We start from the raw sequence: 21,139 nt of genomic DNA, 5'->3' as shown, positions 1-21,139 counted from the left end.
AGCATAATTTATGTCCTGTTATAATAGAGCCAAGATATTCTCCTAGATATTCTTCTCAGCTCATTGTCTTCTACTTCCCACCTTACCATGTTCTCACATCCTAAATATAAGAATTTGTCTTCTTGGTTCTGCTGTTCCTAAAGTTTAATAAACTTTAACATATGCAGTAGGTTTCTAGAAAAAAAGTGCAGTCCATGTACAGTCCATGTACACACAGTGCCCAAGTGATGTGGTAACCAGTTTCTTGGAACTGCGTGAAATAAATAAGTAGCCTGATATTTTACACACTCCCCCAAATCCTATTGATTCTGCATGCTCATCCCCTTAATAGAGGGGATTTAAGTATCTGTGTAAGGAGAGAAATAAACCCCCAAAAAGTAGATGAGTCTTTGCATTATATTTGGACTCTTGCTGAAGCAAAAACCAAAGAGAGGCTTTTCTCTGGTCTGGGGAAAGGCGGGGAAATCCAGTGCGCTAAGTTGCTAATTAACTCTGGTCAGCTTTCCCATTGTTCTCTTTGCCTAATGTATTGCACATTCAGAAGTCTTTCACTAAAAAAAGGAAGGCCGAGAGCAGATCCACAAAATCATACAAATTAACCTGGGCTGCGTTTTATACCAGAGTTTGAAGAGTTACGAAGCAGAAAGACTGTGGCAAGAGATCCATTGTCTTGGGTTTAGGAAAAATTCAGTTGTTGAATATGTTTTCAAGTTATAGTCATGAAACAGTAAGGAACAGCTTAGCTTGACGTTCTGGAACTTTTATAAAACCTGTCAAAGGGTCTCTGACTCTTTTTTTCTTACAGAAACAAGAATATATGGAGATTGTATTGTGGATGACAGCCAATGCTGTTACAGGGTTCTAAATGAAAGCACTGGGATGACTGACAGATAACCAGGACAGGGGAAAAGCCCTTTAAAATAATTTGAACCTTAAATTTGGTAGAAGTAGTGCTTAATCATTTCAATATATTCCAACATTTTGACTTAAGGTTTTTTTGTGGTGTGTTTCTATAAGGCATACAAGCCCTCTTGAGGTTCTCCTGGACAATCTGCTCCAGATTTTCCCCTGTGCAGTGTCTCTAGAATGTGCAATAGATTTATTGATGATACTTTTTATCCTGTTACATTATTGATAACAATCATGCTTTCAGTCACCGTCATCATTAAGCTTGTGTCATGGTTGGCAGAGAGAAGAATCACTATTCCCATTGTTAATCCAGTGCTATATTGTTGAAAAGAAGGACTTTCTAGATCAACATTTGGCTGAGTTGTGGATTAGAGGTCTTTATGTGCCCGTATTTTAAGATGGAGATTGCTTTGGCTTCGTGCTTGTTTTTGCATTTAGCAATTAATCATGGCAATTCTGTCTCTCATTGTTAATAAGTGTTCATTTAGCTAACCTCCTCTTCTAGGGCACAGAGGGAATCCCCACCCCACCCAATAGCTTGCAATGCCAGCTATTACTTTTCCCAAGTGTACTAGAGCTCCTGTTTAAATCTTCTGTTTCATGCATTCGAAACTTAAAATATGTTAAAAGTACCACATTTAAGTAAGAAGAGTAATTCTCAGGAAGTGTTTGATATTTTTAGGAGAGAATCAATCACAATCAATCTGCTTTAACTCAACAATCTTTTAATTGCTTCTATACTTTGATCTTCCAGTCAGAGGTGACACATTTTTGTTTGAATTATGGACCTCTGTGTAATGGAACACTTACAGAAGCATAACTGTACTGACTTGGATGGAACTGGGATAATAAATTAAGAGTATCATTGCCCTATAACCTATCTTTGTTTCATGTATGAATCCTAAAACTGAATTTAGCCAGAACACTCTATCAGTGACAATGTGTATTGTGCTGCTATTGTTATTAGTGTGTTTTCTTTACATGTGCAAAATGTTATTGCATGATGCTGTGACTTTGTACAAGTCAGAGATTATGATTAGCCAGATGAAACTTGGAAAGGTATTCTTTGTCACCTGTACTGGAAATGGGCAGAAATGGACTGCAGGAAGCACAACACGCCCAGGCAACATTGCTTTTCTGTTACTATACGCCAGCTTTAAGGGTTGCTAATGACTTTTAAAACGTGGCATTGTCTCAGAGTTTCATTGCTCACCTGGATATACTTCCTGGAAGCTCTCTCAGCCCTGCAGGAGAAGCAGAGCCCAGGATGCAATTCTTACAAGCAAAGTTTTATTGGGGTTTTCCCCTATAAGTTTTCCCCTATAAGTTTCCCCTATAAGTTTTATTGGGGTTTTCCCCTATAAGTCTTGCCAAAGGAAACATCATTTCAGGCATTTCTGAGTTTTAGATCACACTATGACTTCTCCTCCTCTTTCTCCCCTTTTGCAGCACTGAGTAGTTTATTGTTGCAATTTTATTGGCCTTCTATAAATCCTACCATCAGTCCGAGTGGCGCATCATTTCAGGTAGCAAAAGCTTAGCCTTATGCAGCACTCATGGATTGTCTGTTCCTGACACGTTCCTCTTCATTTTGATCTGCTGGAATCCAAAACCTTCAGCCTCCATTGCATTCTGTACTATAAACAAATTTGCCCTCAGATATGGTTAGGGATATTTGATCTTGCTTTTACTCATGATATGCTTATCAGAACTGAGAAAACCTACTCCATCAAGGCCACTTTGCTGGGAAGATTGGAATCCAAGATCTGTTAGGCTTTCTGTTTTACTGTGACTTGAAACTTATATTTTAAAATAGTCTGAGCAGTTGGAGTGAGACAAGATGATCTTCTGATGAAAGAATAAGGAAAAGGAAGATAAAAACTAAGGAAAGCATATTTGAGGAACCAATCAGATAAAATAAGTGCTTTTTTTCAAGAAGGTGTTTATATTTCCCTTATTTGATTTATTCTGGCATTAAATATTCTGTAATATAATACTTCATATAATTTTATTTTACATTATAAAAAGGCAAAACAAAAGAATATATGTGTACAAATTAAGATAAATATAACTTTTGGATTTCTCAATGAGAATCTATCAATCTCAGATAAGGTAAAACCCATAATATTTTGGAACATAGTTGACTTAGTCCTCTCTTAACCTTCTGCCCAGAAAGAAATTCTTTAATGATAGGAGACAGTCTGATCAGTATTAGTACATCGAAGAGATGTAGACACTATGTTGCACCTTGCTTGATGTGCCCAAATTGTTTCAGGTGTGTTGTTTTAATTACTGTGTTTCAATACAAATTGATTGATTTTATTATTTAATTTGTTACTATTATTTATTGGTTGTTCATACTTCAAGTAAAATGCTGTTGGTAAAGATTACAGTGTGAATATTGTCATCCCCATCTCCATAATGGTAAGGACACAGAAATGTAAGAGTCATGTTATAATGTCTATAAAAGTTTTAATATTCAAAGTATTATATGAAAGCTAAATTGCTATAAATAAATACATTTAAATCTTAGGGTAAATAAATTAATCTACTAATTAAATCTGGTAGCCATAATTTTCCTGCATTCCATACTGCTCTCATTTCTAACTTGCAAAATACCAATGATGTCATTAAAATACTCTACTTCCTGTTATGTACACAACAACTTCCTGTCACTGACTAGGACAAGTCACTGTCAACTTTGGCTCCAGCTCAAGGAGAACTATCATTTTCTTCAAGCTATACTTTTGGGTGATGTTCAAGTTCTGCCCATTTGAGCGACATCACTGTTTCTATGGTAACTAATGCACTTCAAGGAGAAACCATTATTGGATTTTATTTTCTTTTAAAAAGGGAACTAAAATTGGTGGCATAAACAAAATCTGCAATGTCAGTGATGCTATAAAGTTTTCATTGCCACTTATGGGGAAGAGCTGTATAACTCTGACATCTTGGGAAACCTACACAGTCTCAACTAAGGGAAATAAAACATTTATAGAGCTGGATTCTGCATTAATTATGGCACTGTCACCATATTCCTCATCGAAATACACGAGGAGGCCTCCAAAATGAGGAAGTGAGCATAACTTGCAATCTCCTTTCTCCAGGGTCTAAGAGAAAACTGTACCATCTATAATGGGGAGTGGCTTCAGCTGATCAAAAGCCTTGAAAATGATGAATACTGAATGCCTGGAACCCAAAAATAGTTAAAGTGGAGCTTTGGTTGGACATAGAACAGATCCTGAATTGAGGAAACCAGAAAGGAAAGAATCAATATCCAAAATTTCAAAAGTTTCTATATCACTTTCAAGAGCTTAATGAATATCGCCTTTATTAAAATAAACCTGCCCTGGATAAAATGCTGCAAGACTCTAAAAGCAAGGTAGAGGTGAGAGGAGTCAAGAGTCACAATTCACGGGTAGAATTGCAAAGGCAGATATATGCAAAATTGAAATAGTGTTGAAATGTGTATAGTAGCTCTACCTTTTCTTGCTACAATATTCAGATCTGTATATTTTTCAGCCTAGAGCGAAAAATTGACAGTATCAGAGGGGACATGTGAAGAACAGAGACAACCTTGAAGAAATAACTCAACAGGCATTAGTTAAAAACTAACTTAGCTCGGAGGAGAAGTGAGCGAGAAATTTAAGATTGTGTTCCATCTTGATTTTCTTTGATGTAAGAAGTGGGAGAAAGAATCCAGATCAGGCGTTCAAGATTCTCTTATTACACGTGGCAGCAATAAAGTGTTAAAATAGTTTTTGTAGAATTTATTCGTTGACCTGTCCTACCTCTCAGAGCTGACAGAAGGAAAAGTGAGGTATGGGGATGCATTGCTAATTCCCTCCAGTTTGCCACTTAGCTACTAGAGACACAACAAGGTATTACAAAACCCAGATGCAGTCAACAACCTGGATTAATTGAGAACAATAGAACCTTCTGCCAACCTAAGGAAGGATGAGCAGGATTCTAAACCATGAGGAAAATGGCCTTAGTGTGCTTCAGTACTTTGGTCCATCATACAGTCCATCAATGCAATAAATATAGGCAGGCAAAGTGCATATGATCTTTGATAGTAAAGGGCTGAAAGCAAGAAAAATCCCTGTGAAACATTTTTAGTATGCAAAAGACAAATGTATCTGGTTGACATGATCAAAGAAAAAGATGGTCTCATCTCAAAATCTTGCCCCATTTCCTTCCAAAGCAACAGATAGATAGATACATTGGTGGACTGAAGGGAACCTAAAGCTTAATTTGGACATCTCTCCCCACTTCTCTTTCTGATTTTGTTCCCACACAAATTGCATCCAGCCCAGTAAAAAGTAGAAAGAAGTAGAAAGAGAGCTAGCATAATCCATTGTCTCTTGGGCGGTGGGGGAGGGAGCGTGTGTGGAGTGGGAGGCTCTTCCCACAAAGTCATCTTCCTGAATGTTTCAACTGTGTTTGACTTAGGGTTAAAAGAGTAGGTCCATTAGCTGTTAACCTAATCAAATCTGTGGCCACTGAAAGCAAGTTCAGAACATATAACTCTCTGTGTATATTGCAAAGAAAAAGGCTAACAGATTTGTTGGAAATAAGAGGCAGGTCTGTGGTTTGTGTTTGTGAAACAGATGTGATCATTTATGGGGAAAAATTGTAGAAGAATCAAGACAGAAATGTGTCCATATTTTATTTTGTAAATAGACAGTTACTTTCTCTGCAATTTGTTTAGCTTTTTTCTTAAAGAAAGAAAACATTGAAGTCCACAGCTCCATAGTTGGCATTTTGCTTCTGATATATTTAAGCAAAAGCTTTTTTCACACAGTCCATTGCTGACAGCTTCTTGGATTTGAAGGTTTTTCCTAAATTATAAATTATATTATTGTTTTGGTCTTGAGTGATCTCCAACCATACTTTGAGATATGCTAATTTCCCCTTTCATCTTCCTCTTTAACACTCTTCTTCTCACTTTTGAGACATTTCCTCTCATGAAATTTATTGTAGTTTAGGTTGAACTTCTTCACATGTACCTTACAACTTATTTAATTATTTAAACATGCTCATAGTAGGATTTGGGAAAAGGATATTTATACCATTTATCTCAAATGATGCCACTGAGCAGCTTTCAGTAGTATTATACGGTATTCTTCCCCAGCTGTTCAGGACTGCATTTCCCATCATTCCTAGCTAGCTCATCAAAGGGCATGGCAGGCCCTAATCTGGAGAAGATATTTGAAAAGCATTATCTAATAAATTGTTGTGAACTGAAATCATATTTCATATAGTGCTCACTATTAATATATATGCCTCTGCTTAGACTGTTGATCAGAAGGAATCCATTTTCCATTGGCAGATTATCACAATCTTTGTTGCTGGAACAATGCAGTGTCATTTCAAAAGTCTTCCGTGGAATGGAGTTGATCTTTTCTCCAATTGCCTATTCCATGCCCTAAGCATCCATGAAAGAGTCTCTACCAACTTATAGCTCCATTTGGGACCCTTTGTTTTGTTACCATCTGACATTCTGAAGGACAGTGAGGCATTTTGAAATTTCAGGAAGCAAAGTATACAGGATGTTCTAATATTAACAATTTATAAAGTGTCTGATTAAGACTCTTTTGAAATCCCTAATCATTTCTGAGAATGTTGGCCAGTTTATGGCCAATCTATGACCTATTTAGCACTCTAATGTTACATATTTATTATTTAGTCTAATACTGAAGAAAATTCCATTAAAAAACCAGATATAGGAATTTCAAAAGGAATTGTCCTAAGTTTTAAGCAAAACCTTCTGTTACTTACTACATTAAGATTTGCAACTCACTTCACTTGTACTGAAAACTCTGGAAAGAAATGACTTTCAAAGGATTGCACAATGCTTCATTACAATTTCAGGGCCAGGAACTGAAGAGGTAATTTGGCTTTGAAAAACAAGATTGATAACATGACTTGGGGCTCAAGAACGTAGCTCTTTACCCAATGGTACTAGTTTGTAACTGGTCAATTAAACAACAATACAAATCTAATTCCACTGGGCTGGATAACTGTCTATTCTTAACAGAGAAACACAAAAAAAGCTTCTTTATTCTACTTTATTGTAAAGATAGAAGAAACATTTCATATTATAAAAAGTAAGTGGAAATATTTGTTGCATTAAAGCATTAGATTTTAATCTGATCACGGTATAATTTCACTAACCGTATTCTTATTATATTATAGTTAAAATAAATTACATAATTGCTAGATGGAAAGATAGGAGAATAGATGAGCAAGATTTGTCAGGACAGATAATTGTACTTAGAAAGTCAAAGCAGGCCTATAGATTTTTCACTGAAGCAGGGGTGGAATTCTACCAGTTTGCACCTATTCGCTAGAACCGGTTGTTAACATTCTAAGCAGTTTGGAGAACCGATTGTTAGAAGAAATTACTGGCCTAATCCTGTAAGGAAGGCAGGAAGGAAACATTCTGGTGTTGCTTACAAAAATTGCCTCTCTGTTAACCCTTATTCCATTCTTGGCAGGACTAGACTTTCTGTCTCTGGAACTTCTCTGGAGGTTTTATTTCCTCCTTTGCTGGTACTTTGCTTGTGTGGAGTGACCATTCAAAGTTACAATGGCACTGAAAAAAATGACTTATGACCATTTTTCACGCTTACAACTGTTGCAGCATCCCCACAGTCATAGAGGCCAGGCGAGGAGATGCATGCATCGATGTGAGTGATATTGAGTTGGCCACGCCCAGCCAGTCACATGACCACCAAGCCATGCCCACCAACTAAGCCTGCCCACAGAACTGGTTGTTTAAAAAATTGAATCCCACTCCTGCACTGAAGCCTTGTTTTATTTTCATGTTTTGCTAGTCATTGGGGGGGGGAAATGGATTTTGTAGTTTGGTTGATTTATTTCCTGTCATATGGTAACAACGAAGTTTTAAAGAAAGGGAAATCAAGAAATCTGAATAGTTTTGCATGTTGTTATCTCTTTAGTGATAGAAATGGCATTGGAGGTAAGAATACCTTCACAGGAGGATTCTGTGCCAGTTTGAAAGCTGATTCGTTCATACCCCTAATATAGATAATATTGATGAATGAGACAATTTATTTCCAATTCAGCTGATCTGTAATTCAACCCTAACAGTTGTAATTTTATTCTTGCTGAGCATTAACTGAAAATCTTGCTTCCTCACACCTCATAGCTCATGAATTCAAGGGAAGTTTATTCTTTCTCTCTTTTACCTGCTTCCGCCAGCTTTAGTATAAAAGGCAAGTACAACAATACATCCCTGGACTGCTCTTCTGGTGAAACAAAAGGAGAAGGAATTCAAATTCACCTTTGCCTTCTTTCTCAGTCCTGAAATGGTTTCAGGGATCTGCAATTAGTTAAACAGCCTATAATCTATTTATTTTTTATTTGTTTATTTATTTATTTTTATTGATTGATTTGTCAATCGCTTACAAGATAATAGATATGAGTATAAACATGAGTAAGAATACAGGAAAGAGGTACGAATAAATGGGGAGGGATAGGGCAGGGATTTGGCTATGATCTCTGGCTGCAAAAATGCTGATGGGCTATTCTTTTGGCTTCATAGTAGTTTTTAAACTGAAAGAATGGCTCTTTGTAGCCAAGGAAGTTCTCCTTGTAGCAATGGCTCAGACTGAAGTGGGTGGATGAGTGACATTGACCAGAAAAGCACATAGCTTGTATTGAAAATGAGAAAGCAGGACACACTAGCTACCTGTTTCCTTTAAATTTTGGGTGGAATGGTGGAAATTGATTTTGGTTAGTTCAGGAACTGTTACTAACTGTTAACCCCAACCCTAATGCATGCTCAGACAATAATTATACATCTTCATTTAATACAGGGGTGTCAAACTCACTGCGTCTCATGACCTATCGGGACTTTTCCCCCACCTTTGTGAAACCAGGCGAGGGCGGGGCCAGCACATGATGCATCTGGCCCACGGGCCACGAGTTTGACATTCCTGATTTAATAGATATCCTAAATAGCAATCCAAGAATTACATTGATCGTGAATTAATAGGGCATCTTGGAATACTGAATGATCAATTAGAATTTTTAATGCCACTTTCCAAGCTAAGCTCTTTAAATCTTATAGAGAGATCTCTGTAAAATCTTTTCATTTTCTGAAAGCATTCAATGAGGGTGGTTCAATGTTTAATGTTGATTCTGTATATGTTGTGCACACTGCTTTATTATTTCTTTTTTCTTCTTTTACCATGTCTGTATTTTTTTATTGGCTTTGTAGTTGTTTGTTTTAAATGTAACATCTTGTTTCTGAAATAAAAAAAAATATTTCATGGGAAAAAGTGAAATGGCCATCTTTAAAAACAAACATAATTTATTTATTTATTTATAAAGAAAGAAAGAAAAATGGCAAAAAGTCAGGATTTTACTTTGCCATAGAATATATTAACTTTCATTGCCACCTGCCTCTGTTTAGAGGCTTTTTCAGATTCCTGAACTCTTTTAGTTAATGCAACAGACATTCTGCTTTAAAATAATCAACTTCTATCTTGGGATTTTGTTTAATACATATATATTATCATCTGAAAGCTGAAGTTTAGTACTGCTCTTTTGTCAAACTGGCCTTACATAATGTTGCACTGCTATCTAGGACTTTAAAAATGAGTATTTGGAACAACAGTCATAATAATAAATGGTGCTGAAATGAAATACATGCATAATGATGCTATAATGGAAGTTCTTCTTTACATACCTACATCCTGCTACAAGCTCGTAAGCTTTGCATCAAATCATTGCACACGTGTGTTCAACTAGGTAACAACCTTTTTACAGAGAAAGGTATTTTGCAAAAACCAGTCTTGTCTTGCAGGTTGGAGGTATAGATACCTATGTATTGCAGTGAACCTGTGGCACTAAATGATTAGTTTCAAAACTGACTTTAAACTATTAAGAAGCTTGGTTTTGGCACAATCTGGTGAGTGAATCCATCCATGATGGCCCAGCGATATAAGCCAATCAGGATACTACAGATTGTTCTAAAACCACAATTCAACCAAAGAATCTTGACCTAAGGTTATGGGAAGGCAGTTATTCTCAGACTAGATCATTTTAAAATTGTAATGAAAATAAAATGGGATCATTCCTTACAGGAAAGTTGAGATAAAAGTTTAATTAATGCAAAAATTCAGGAAGAGAGGAGGCTGAATTTACTTCATAATGTGAAGGAATTGGAATCTCATTTGGAGGGTTGTAATGACTAAAGTTTCTGTCTTCCCCCTACTTTATTATTTGGTTCTTTCTTTCATTCTTCATGACTTAAATTTTTTGGCAATTGAACAGCTTTAGAAATTGAATTACAGTAATAAGATATAGAGTTCATTTATATAAATGCCTTTCTCTCATTTTTTTTTAAATAAGTCTGGTTAGAGAGGAATCTCAGATATAAAATGGCTGGAAAATCCACTGAAAAGAAAGACAAGAGGTTCATCGTGCCATAGGTTCGCCATCACGGGTATATACAATTCTTTCTTTAGTCCTGCACTCCATCTCTCTGGCAGCTTTTTCTGCACTACAAAACCTTGCATTAGTCTATAAGCAGGCCTGTGTAGTAGATGTTGAAAATGTACAAAAGGCCTGGCTTTTATTAGGCAAGCCATCTTAGGGGAATAAATTAATGGTAGGACTTGGAAAACAGAGTAGAACTGAGAAAGAACACACACTTTAAGACAGCCTGCTAACCTGATCTCCTACCATCATTGCTGAAATCTGATTTCCAACCCTGGTCTGGTCAGTTCTGTCCCTGGGCCCCGGCTTTTTATCTCAGCCAGCCAAAGGAAGGTGGGGGTAACGCTGGGTTCATGATTCCATTTTCAGTCCTCTTGAGAATTAGAATCTTTTTTCAGCAATAGAATCCTCCTCAGTAAATAAGCCAATCAGTGCTTCTGTTTCATTGGGATTTCAATACAAAAGCTTCTGAGATGCCTTTCTGGCCATCCAGAGGATTTGTAGGGGCATAAAAAGGCAACAAATTCTTCATATTTATTGTGAGTCGGTCTCCTGCCATTCCAAAACTGCCTCCTTTCCCTCAAAAAGGAGGGGAAAGAGGGGGAAGAAATAGAAAGAAGCCTCTGATGCATAAACATCTCTTGAAATATTGCACCATATCTGCTCTGTGGTTCGCTTCTTCAGAAATCAATCTTTTCTTCAGGCATATATATTAGAATTTATGTGCATTGCTTTTACTGGGAAATCTCCCTTGGCAGACTGTACAACATCTTCCATTATTTGGAACTATAGGCAGATAGATAGAGACATGAAGTCACAGCTCTTTGCAGCTGTTACACCCTTCCTATTTCTCCTGCAGACGGAAGACTCATGTAGAGACAGAGTGCACAACAGGACTATATTTTACTGGTCTGACTAATAAACATGAATTTGGTCACGCAAGCAGGATAGTGGTCGAAATTCAGCAAAATGGCACCTTCTGCCAGGCAGCCTTTTGACCCCAACCACATCTCATCCAGCACTTTGCATCCTTGACTCTCCAGTCTTGGCCTCACATAAACCAAACATTGGCAGTCCTGTCTATTTTTATTTATAATCATTGAAGAGCCATCTTTAATTTATGCACGGCATGTCGGAAGAATACAAAGATTGCACCAATTCTAGGAAACTCTGCAGAGTTTCTCTAACACATATGTTAGGTATTGTAAAACTGAACTTAAACAGCACTGGGTTTTATCTTATCTCTGGCTTCCCAAGAAGAAATATTATTTTTGATTTGTTAGACATATGTTAACTATGTAGATTTTTTTAAGCCTGGTAGTGGATGGTATAATAAGAGGGGTGGAGGTATTTTGAAAGCATCGGAGCTAGCACAAGTAAAATGTAGGTCACCTCATTAAGTACAGGATTTCTTAGGATGGAATCCAAACTTAGTGTGCTATCGTTTCCAAACCATTTCTTGCTAGCTTTTAGTGACAGAAATTAGTCAGACAGAAATTAGCAGGTGAAATTTCCTGGGGTATGAAAATGATTGCAGTAGAACTGACACTTATTAAATGTCTGGATTCCACAGTTTGCTTCAAGGAATCCTGCCAAAAGGAAGGGAGGGAGGGAGACAGGAAGGATGGGTTTAGTTTGGAAAGGATTTTAAAAGGAGGATGGTTAGTATAGTCACTACAATGAATTCTTCAGAGCAGAATGATCAATATGATAGAAAGAAGGAACGAAAAACCTCCACTCAGTAATATGAAGATCTTACATTGTGAAAATAGAAAACTTCTGAAAAGAGAGTTGATATGGCAATATTAAAAAAATCCTAAAGCCTTTAAAAGCAATAGTTTTATTTTCATTGAATCAACATGATTGTTTTCTTAGTTTCTTTTAAGCATTTTCTAGTTTAGAAAACTTAAAAATTTGTGTATTTTTACAATGCTGCTTAATGGCTAGTGGATAGATTATGATGCTGTGTGTTATGCCATGAGTCATTTTGTCTGGCTACTGTTTTAATCAAGATTGGATAAAATGTTTGCCCACAGTCCCATATGAAAAGAAAAATAGAAATGATTTTAGATGGCAAGAAATTTAAACAGCCCAAACTATAACGTTATTTTTCTTTTGATCATGATCCAAAGTGATAAGAATTTATTATGGAATTTTCTGAATATCCTTAATAAATATGGTTGGCCTTGGTAGAAATCTGAACACTCACTATAATTTCAGAAAATAAAACACGAACTAAAATTGGGGAAAAGGAACATAAGTCCTGCATGAGTTTCTTGTTCCTACTTATTATGTGTTTTCCAGTTTTAGTCTAGCCTTGATATCTTGCTAATTTTTGTGAGCTGCATCAATACATTTTACATCCTCCCAAATTTGACAATTTGACTACAGAATTTGGGCTTTTCTACCTGCAGAGCCTAAAATGTTTAAAAATTACCAATGGTGTATGGATGAATAGATTATGGAACTTGTATTCTGTCTTATATTGGGTCAGGCTAAATGCAGGTAGCTTTCAATTTATGACTACAACGAAGCCCAAAATGTCTGTTGTTAAGTGAGACATTTGTTAAGTGAGTTTTGTCCCATTTTATGACTTTTCTTGCCACAGTTGTTAAGTGAATCACTGTAGTTGATCATTTAGTATCCTGGTTGTTAATTCTACACCATCACCTCCACCACCATCGTTTCCATGTCAATTCTAGTATAATATTATGACTGGAGAAGATTCAAAGTCTTCTATACTTTACAATCAAACCTGGCCTGTTTAAAGTCAACATCTTGCTTGTTTTGTATCATTTTAAAAGCTTGGAAACTTTTATAATCCAGGTTCAGCCTGTGATTCATTTAGAGGTACTCCTCGACTTACGACAGTTTGTTTAGTGACGGTTCAAAGTTTCCCGTTGAATTGAGTTCCCCGTTGACTTTGCTTATCAGAAGGTGACAAAAGGTGATCACATGACCTTAGGATGCAGCAACAATCTTAAATATGAACCAGGGGCCAATCATCTGAATTTTGTTCACATGATCATGGAGATGCTGCAAAGGTCGTAACTGTGAAAAACAGTCATAAATCACATTTTTCAGTGCTGTTGTAACTTTGAACAGTCAGTGAATGAACTGTTGTAAGCTGAGGAGTACTTCTAAATGAATCTCAGGCTGAACTTGGATTATAAAAGTTTCCAAGCCTTTTAAATGATCCAAACAAGCAAGATGTTGACTTTAAACAGGCCAGATTTGTTTGTAAAGTATTTGAATCAGACTTTGAATCAGAGGTGATATTCAGCAGGTTCTGACTAGTTCTGGAGAACCGGTAGCGGAAATTTTGAGTAGTGTGGGGAACAGGCAAATCCCACCTCAGACTGACCCCATCCCCATCTATTCTCTGCCTCCCAAGTCCCAGCTGATTGGCTGGGTCTTCTTTTGTTGCCCTGCACAGGAGATCGGAGCTGGAAAGCAGGTTAGTGGGGTGGGGAGGGAATGGCATTTTGCAATAACCTTCCCCCAGGAGTGGGGAGGGAATGAAGATTTTACAGTATCCTTCCCCTGCCATGTCCACCAAGCCACACCAAGCCCACCAAGCCATGCCCACAGAACCAGTAGTAAAAGTTTTTGAATCCCACCACTGCTTTGAATCTTCTCGTCATAATATTATACTAGAATCAACGTGCAAATGATGGTGGTGGAGGTGATGACGTAGAATTGTTGCTACTTATAATTTAATAGCAGCGAGTGGGGCTGATATAAACTGAAGCAAACCAACCCCTTGTGCTTTTCCCTCTGTTAAAAATGGACATTCCAAGTGATCTTCATGTTCAGGTTCCTGCATGTTCCCCTCACCAGGGAAAAATGTGGGAAATGGAATTTTAAGTTGGAAACAATAAAACAGGGTTCCACTTACAACCTCATTCCCATGTGCTTCAGATGATTTGTGCATCATTAAATCCCTCCCCCAGTCCCCTCCACCAGTCAGATGTGCCTGCTCACTGCAGTCTTTTCATGCTTTGCAGAAATGTTTGTTGTTTGTTGCTGATATTGTTCTTGTTCTTCCTTTTACCAGAGATCCCCCAGTGTGCTGGCTGCAACCAGCACATCTTGGATAAGTTCATCCTGAAAGTCCTTGATCGACACTGGCACGGCTCTTGCCTCAAGTGTGCAGATTGCCAGATGCAGCTGGCAGAACGCTGCTTTTCCAGATCTGGAAGTGTCTACTGCAAGGAAGACTTCTTCAAGTAGGTACAGAAAAGCTATCCAAGATACCTTGGAAGGCTTGCGGGACTACTGTCTGGCCATGGACAATGGCCTGAAATGCCCTTGTTTTGGGGAGGTGGCAAGGGGGTAATTGAGGGATGGTATAGTGGGGTTGTTAAAAGGGCGAGCTAAAAAGATGCCAATTTAAATGTCAGTGCAGTCCTAAAATGGTATTACCTCTGGCAAACTATGCTGGTGACTTAGACTAGACTTACAAACTTTTTGAAAATATTATTTCTGTGACCTTTTTTAAACCATTCATAATCTCCTATCCTGATGCTATGATGACTTCTATATGCAATGCTATTTTGAGGGGTATTCTTAATACAATATAACCTATGACTTCAGCCAAGAACACCTGTTCCCATCTTATAGCCATATTGGGAAGGTGGGGGTATGTATTTGATTTGGATTCTCTAGTCAACGTTTTCTTTCTGTTGGTTATTCAGGCTGCAGTTCTACACGCCTTTCAATTCCATTGAATTCTGTTGCTTTTCTTTCCTGTACTGACCCATATAGGATTGCCTTATCAAGGTCCCACAATCCTATTCCTTTAAGATAGAATCCCTTAGGATGCTTGGACCATCTGCTTGGTTTTCTGGTGCTAATTCCTAACTAAGCCTAGAACTGGGGAGGGGAGGAAGCAGTCAGGGGAGAGGCCAGGAATAATGTTTGTTCATAAGTCACAAACCTTGCAGTGGAAGGGGAATGGTAAACTTTAAGAGAGAGCAAAAAAGTTAGAGCAAACATCCCTCCCGAAGAAAGCTTAACCCAAGACATTCTCCAGCATTTACCCACCCCTTTTGCAGTGAAAATGAATCCTTTTGAATTTAATAATTTGTTAATCAAACCCTGATCTGCTTTGTGCAGCTGCTTTGCCCCCAGGGGAAAATCTAGGCATGAGATGAATTGGCTGGAAGAAGGGCATGGCCTCTGAGATCAGTGCCAAGGAACTCAGTGGCCTTGATAGTTTGGCAGGCAGCCAGGTCGGCTCTAGGACTGGCAGAAAAAAAAGTAGGTAATGTATGTCCACTCTGGAATCAGTGGGGAAAAGGCCACCTAATTCATTTAGTTATTCTTTTTTCAACAAATTTTATTCAGTTTTTCCACATTAAAAACAAAAATCTCTTTTTAGTGGACAACATATTTCCGGGTCATCACCTTTACATACAAATATGACAGCAATTACACATTCATATATGCATACTTAATTCTATTATTACCTTTTCCATTCCAAATTTTCAGTAAGAAGAGAAACAAACACATTAATTCTAGCCTCTTTCATTAATCTTAATCGAAACATCTTTTTGTTTCATTTCAATTATTTTAAATATAATCCTTTAATATTTATTTTAAAAATAAAGATAAACAATATGTGTTTGCCTAATAATAATAATGATAATAATAATAATAAAAAAGTTACCAATGTCTCTCCTTGCTTTTAATAGTCTATATTAACTTATTAATTTAGTTGGTTCTTTAGTCTGTCATATTTCCTTTCCATTACACATTCTTTTTATAAATTCTAGATTAATACAAATTTTAACACTAAAGAAAAAAAAAACAAGTATAGGTTTTCCCCCTTTTACTGTTTCGAGTGTGACACCTCAATGATTAAAATATACCTTTATTCCCTCATCTTGATTCCCAATAAACCATTATTTTCAAGAAGTTACAATAATAATTATTACATCTTTTCATTTGGATTCTGCAGCATATTTCCCCCCTTGATTTTTAATAAGAGTTATCAGTATCTAAATTACCCTATTTTCTAAATATTTTTAATTGCAGAAATATTCTTATTACCCCTTGTCACCCTGCAGAATCCCCCTTTTTATTCATCAACCATTATCCCTGAAAAAACTATTTCTTTTCAACGTTTTACTATTTCCGCATGTCTTTATTTCATGCACCTGTTTCTTACTGCTTCTCCTCCCCCTCTTTTCCCCATATCTTTTCTCATTCCAGTTTATATCCCCCTCTTTCTTAATATCTATCTTCCTTTCCCCTTTTCTGCTGGGTCTTTCTGCCTTTCCTGACTTCACAGGTATTCCCCCTTTTGATTGCCTTCTTAAATTTCAACTTTTTAACCTTCCTTCTTTCCCCACTTCTTTGTAGTGTTCTTTGTGTTAATTGTCTATTTAAAATGGCTTCTCCTTGAATTGACTCCTTCTCCTCTGAAGCTCTTTCTTCTTGTTCTTCAATCGCCATTTCCATTTTTGCTAACACAGAGCAAAGTGATTCGCCTCTTTCCTGTAGTAATTCTCTCATATTTTTAAGTTCCATTTTTAATTCCTGAAGAGACATCATCATTACACACTCTTATATTTTATGATTGTTAAAGTCCACAAAAAAACACACACTTTTACTTCCCTTCTGTCTTCTTTCAATTTTCTAAAGTTCTCAGTTATTCCCGCCCAGGGTCTGTACCAAAAACATCAATCAATCCCACAGTCAGTCTTTCCTTGCTTTTTTCTTTATTCTGGTTCTGCTTTCACTTTCTAAGATTCTTACTTTGTTTCAATATTTCTTTAATGTTATATCCACACAAGTTCATTCAGAAACAGGATGCTTTCCCTTTTGTTTGAGCTCAAGTTTTTGTCAAAAGATGGCACTCTCCATTATACAAAGTCTTCACCTTTTTCCCCTATTTTTTTTTATTTAGGATTTTTTGAACCTCAATATTCCAGCACAGTACAGTCTCCAATTTGTAAACTTTATTATTATTATTTTTTGACAATCTTAAGTCCAGCTTTATTTTATGCCTGTTTATTCCCAAAATATTTTAGTCCAATTTAGTTAAATCTTTAGTTCCGGCTTCTTCCTTTCCCAGTTCGAAGCCCCACTTAGCTGTCAAAAATATTTTCTTATTTTTTTTCCTGTCCCTTTGTAATTTCGCCGCTCACTTTTCTTTTCTTAAAAATTCCATGTTACCTTAATCCTGGGTACTTTTGTTTAGTTGTATTGCCCAGTTGTCCCGGTTCAGATGTTACCCACCTCTTTCTTCCTTCCTGCACAAATCTTAATCCAGCTGAGTCCTCCTCTTCGGGGTGGCCATTTTAAACCACCGCTGCAGTCATCTTTGGGGGGAAACAGACCAAGCCCAGAGGGGGATATGTGGCTTTCCTCAACCTGGTTTGAGGCTTCCCCTTACTCTGCCGCCCCTCCAATTACACCCCTCGTAATGATTGGGGCTCTCCAACAAAAGAGCACGCACCATAGCCGCAGAGAATCGCGATCTACAGTCCATCAGCGAGGAGGGTCTGCCTTCTCCCTCACTTCGTTATTTTGAGGGACAATCCCAGTTACTAGCATTTTGGGTCTAGGTATTTAATATTTATTTGAATGTAAATTAAAAGAAAATAAATACTAGTTCACTAATTATTCCATTCTGTTAAGTAAATAAACATTTCTAGCCTGCTGCTAGTAAATAACTAGTTTCTTCAGAATTAATTGTTTATAAAGGTAGGCTAGAAATATTTGATTATTTTACAGAACTGCAGGAAAAAAATAATGTGCGTGCTTAGGTTTTGTTTTGTGTTAGTGGTGCATTGCTATCAATCTGTCATAATCCAGGTTATTTATTTGCATAATTTATATCCTGCCCAAGTCTACAAGCCTTGAGCTGTTCACATAAAAACATCATAAATATCATAAAACAATCAATTTAAAACAACAGGGATAATTAAAATAGCACAGCACATCTAACAAAATGGTCCGCCTGAATTCTAAAAGTGCCAGCACCATATACAAGATTTTATAGCTCAAAACCAACATTTAGACATGGAAACATCCTGGAAAAGCTGTTGATCCTTTATCCCTCTGTGCTGAAAGCTCAGTTGGAGAACCGTGCCTTAGAAAGACCCAGAATTGCATACTTACCTGAACATAAATCTTGTAAAGATGTGTATATATTTGCATTTGTCAGATCTTCTTGTTTCTGCTAATCCTGGGAAGGTCCAAAGGCTATATAGAAATCTTATTCTTCAGCATTAAAATGCAACTATGGCCAGAGTTTTCTTAAAACCTTTTCCTCTCTGTAATCAGTCACTAAACAGAAAGACTTGCTTTTAAAAAACTGATGGTGAAAATGTTCAGGAACTACCCTTGTTATGCACTGAAGCAAAACCTAGAGGCTTTTGCTGCATATGGGTAATGATTCACAGTACCCATCCCTCTGGAAATCTCCCACTTGCCCAATTTGCTCCAGGTATGAATCTAGAAAGACAAATGCTCTTGTAAAGTAGATTCCCGAGTGCACAAAACATACATATTGCTGGCCAGATGATTTATACCTGTCAGGTAGAGCCAGCCCAGTTTAGTATACAGGTGAAAGGAAAGTATAACCCAGGAAATAATGCCCTCTCCTCTATTTTCCATTTTTTGACTGTATTGCTTGATTTCAAAAGCATCTGCCTGCCAATCCTCCCTCCCTCCCTCCCTCCCTCCCGCCATTAGCAAGGGAAGAACATGTGACTGAGCAGATGCTGAATGCAGAGCCTTGGAAGCCATCATGTAGAGTTGGTGGTTGCATGTATGGAGGGGATTAGAGAAATTAGAGAATGTGCGTGCGTGTGAGTAATAGTTCTCTGCAAATTTATAGAGTGTCATGATGATGATGATGATGCTTTCAAGACACAGCTTTTAGAGCTATTGAAGGGATGGTTGCAATAAAAAAGAAGGTATTCCTAATTTGACTAATTAGCTTTATCAATATGGTTAAGCATGAGGTGGCAGCATCCAGAAATGGGAGGTTTAGCATACCAGGTAGGCTAGTGTCATTTTGAAGTTCTCTCTTACAACCTTTTTACTATATGTGTATCTGCTTATTAACTGCAGAGGGTCTTGGAACTACCAGTAGCAGCATAAAGGCATGCATCACCCCCATTCTGCTGGCATTGTGTAGACCAGGTCTGACAATTGGGCAAGGAGTAGGAAGAAGACTGTCCATGCAAAATGTCCTGATGGAAGTGCCTGTTGCAGTCATGGGCATCCAGTGAGCCTGTTGGAGACACTGCAAGCAAGGGGTAGAGAAGAGGAGGAACATGTGGGTATGGGGAGGCATGTGAGGGATCTCCAGAAGGAAGATCTAAAACACAAGTGAATGTGCATGGTGAATAAACAGGATGTACAATTTATGTATTGTTTGACTATGGAGCCGGTCCTGGGTTTGTGAGCTGAATCCCGTAGAGATTTTCCAAGCAGAAATTCTTGTAGCTCTTGGGTTATTTACTCATCGAGCCTGCTGCCAACCCACAGGGGGACTTCTAACAGTCCACCTCCCTCCCTTTTAGGCATTTGATAATTAAAAGAACATCCCATCCTTAATTGTGAACTTTTTACAGCTTCTATTTACATCTAGTACATTTTGGGGGGATGAACAGTCCAGTAAGCAAGCCACTCTTTACTCCTGCTCCCCCATTTCATAAGGTGTTCGTTACGTTCCTTTGCAAAGCTATAGTGCTTGCTGTAAATCTTCAGGCCATTTTTTTCTCTTCCTGGGTCAAATTTCTAAACTGCTTCTCAGCTCCTAACACACACACACACATATATATAAACTCCCAGATTTTTGCACTATATGGGCACAACTGCCAATTTTTGATCTAGCTTTTCTTGCACAAAACCTCATGTCTTCCTTCTTTGTCTCTTGTTCATGAGTTTTGTCCTGAGAGATCTTGCTGCCGTGAGGAAGGGGGTAGGTGGGGAGTCTCTGCTAGTTTCAAATACGACTCATTTCCTCCTTCTCATTCCTCCTTGTCTCTCCCTCCTTTCTGCCATACCCAAAGTTGAGGTCTTATATATGTTTCTGTCTCTTCCCCTAATACAGGGGTCTCAAACTTGCAGCCCATAGGCTGGAAGCATCATGTGCTGGCCACGCCCTCTCCCATTTTAGCAAAGGAGAAAACTCGCGATACATCACATGATGACAACATGACACTGTGAGTTTGACACCCCTGCCCTAATAGATTCCCATTGCAGTACTCTTTTTTATTTCTCCTAGCGATTTCATCCATGATTGGTCTCACTCTGGTCAAACTCTTTCTTGCGTCAATCAGTATCTCTAGATTTGGGTGGACCCCAAACTCCACATTTTTTAAAATTTCTTTTTCAAATGTTTCAGTTTCGTTTCTCCTTGTCAGTTCTATGAATCACCTCCCCTTTCGAATGCAAGGCCCCAATTCATATATCCTTGCAGGGTTTTCTGTGGTCTGGTGAAAACCCTGTAATTTCTATATTTATTTCTCTTTGTTTATCTATGCATCATTTTCCTCTGTCCTGCCTCCCTGGGTCCCCGCATTCTTAACATCTAAATTATTTCCTTGCTTTTCCCTAAATGAGTGAAATTGCCGCAGTTTCACTCATTTTCCCCAGCTTGACCACAACTCCTTGGTTAAATTCACTGTTAATACATACATACTTAGTTATTTACTTACTTGTTTATTAACTTCCTAATGACAAAACACTATCTGCTTTGAGTTCAAAGAAATTTCTATTAGGAGTGGAATAGCAC

The 21,139-nt window shown here is 37.6% G+C and overlaps 1 protein-coding gene across 1 annotated transcript in view; it reads left to right on the top strand.

Annotated features, from left to right (window-relative positions):
- LHX4 (LIM homeobox 4) overlaps positions 1–21,139 on the top strand; it is a 62,912-nt gene that overhangs the window by 11,875 nt on the left and 29,898 nt on the right. Inside the window, exon 2 of the mRNA XM_026703460.2 lies at positions 14,438–14,609. Coding sequence (XP_026559245.1) covers positions 14,438–14,609 — 172 coding nt within the window. The remainder of the gene's footprint in view (positions 1–14,437; positions 14,610–21,139) is intronic.

Source organism: Pseudonaja textilis, chromosome 3, assembly GCF_049901715.1.
Source record: "Pseudonaja textilis isolate UNSWEBS1 chromosome 3, rPseTex1.2, whole genome shotgun sequence".
Taxonomy (NCBI): Eukaryota; Metazoa; Chordata; class Lepidosauria; order Squamata; family Elapidae; genus Pseudonaja; species Pseudonaja textilis.
Note: the sequence above shows the minus strand (reverse complement) of the source record. Positions and strands in the feature narration are given on the sequence as shown.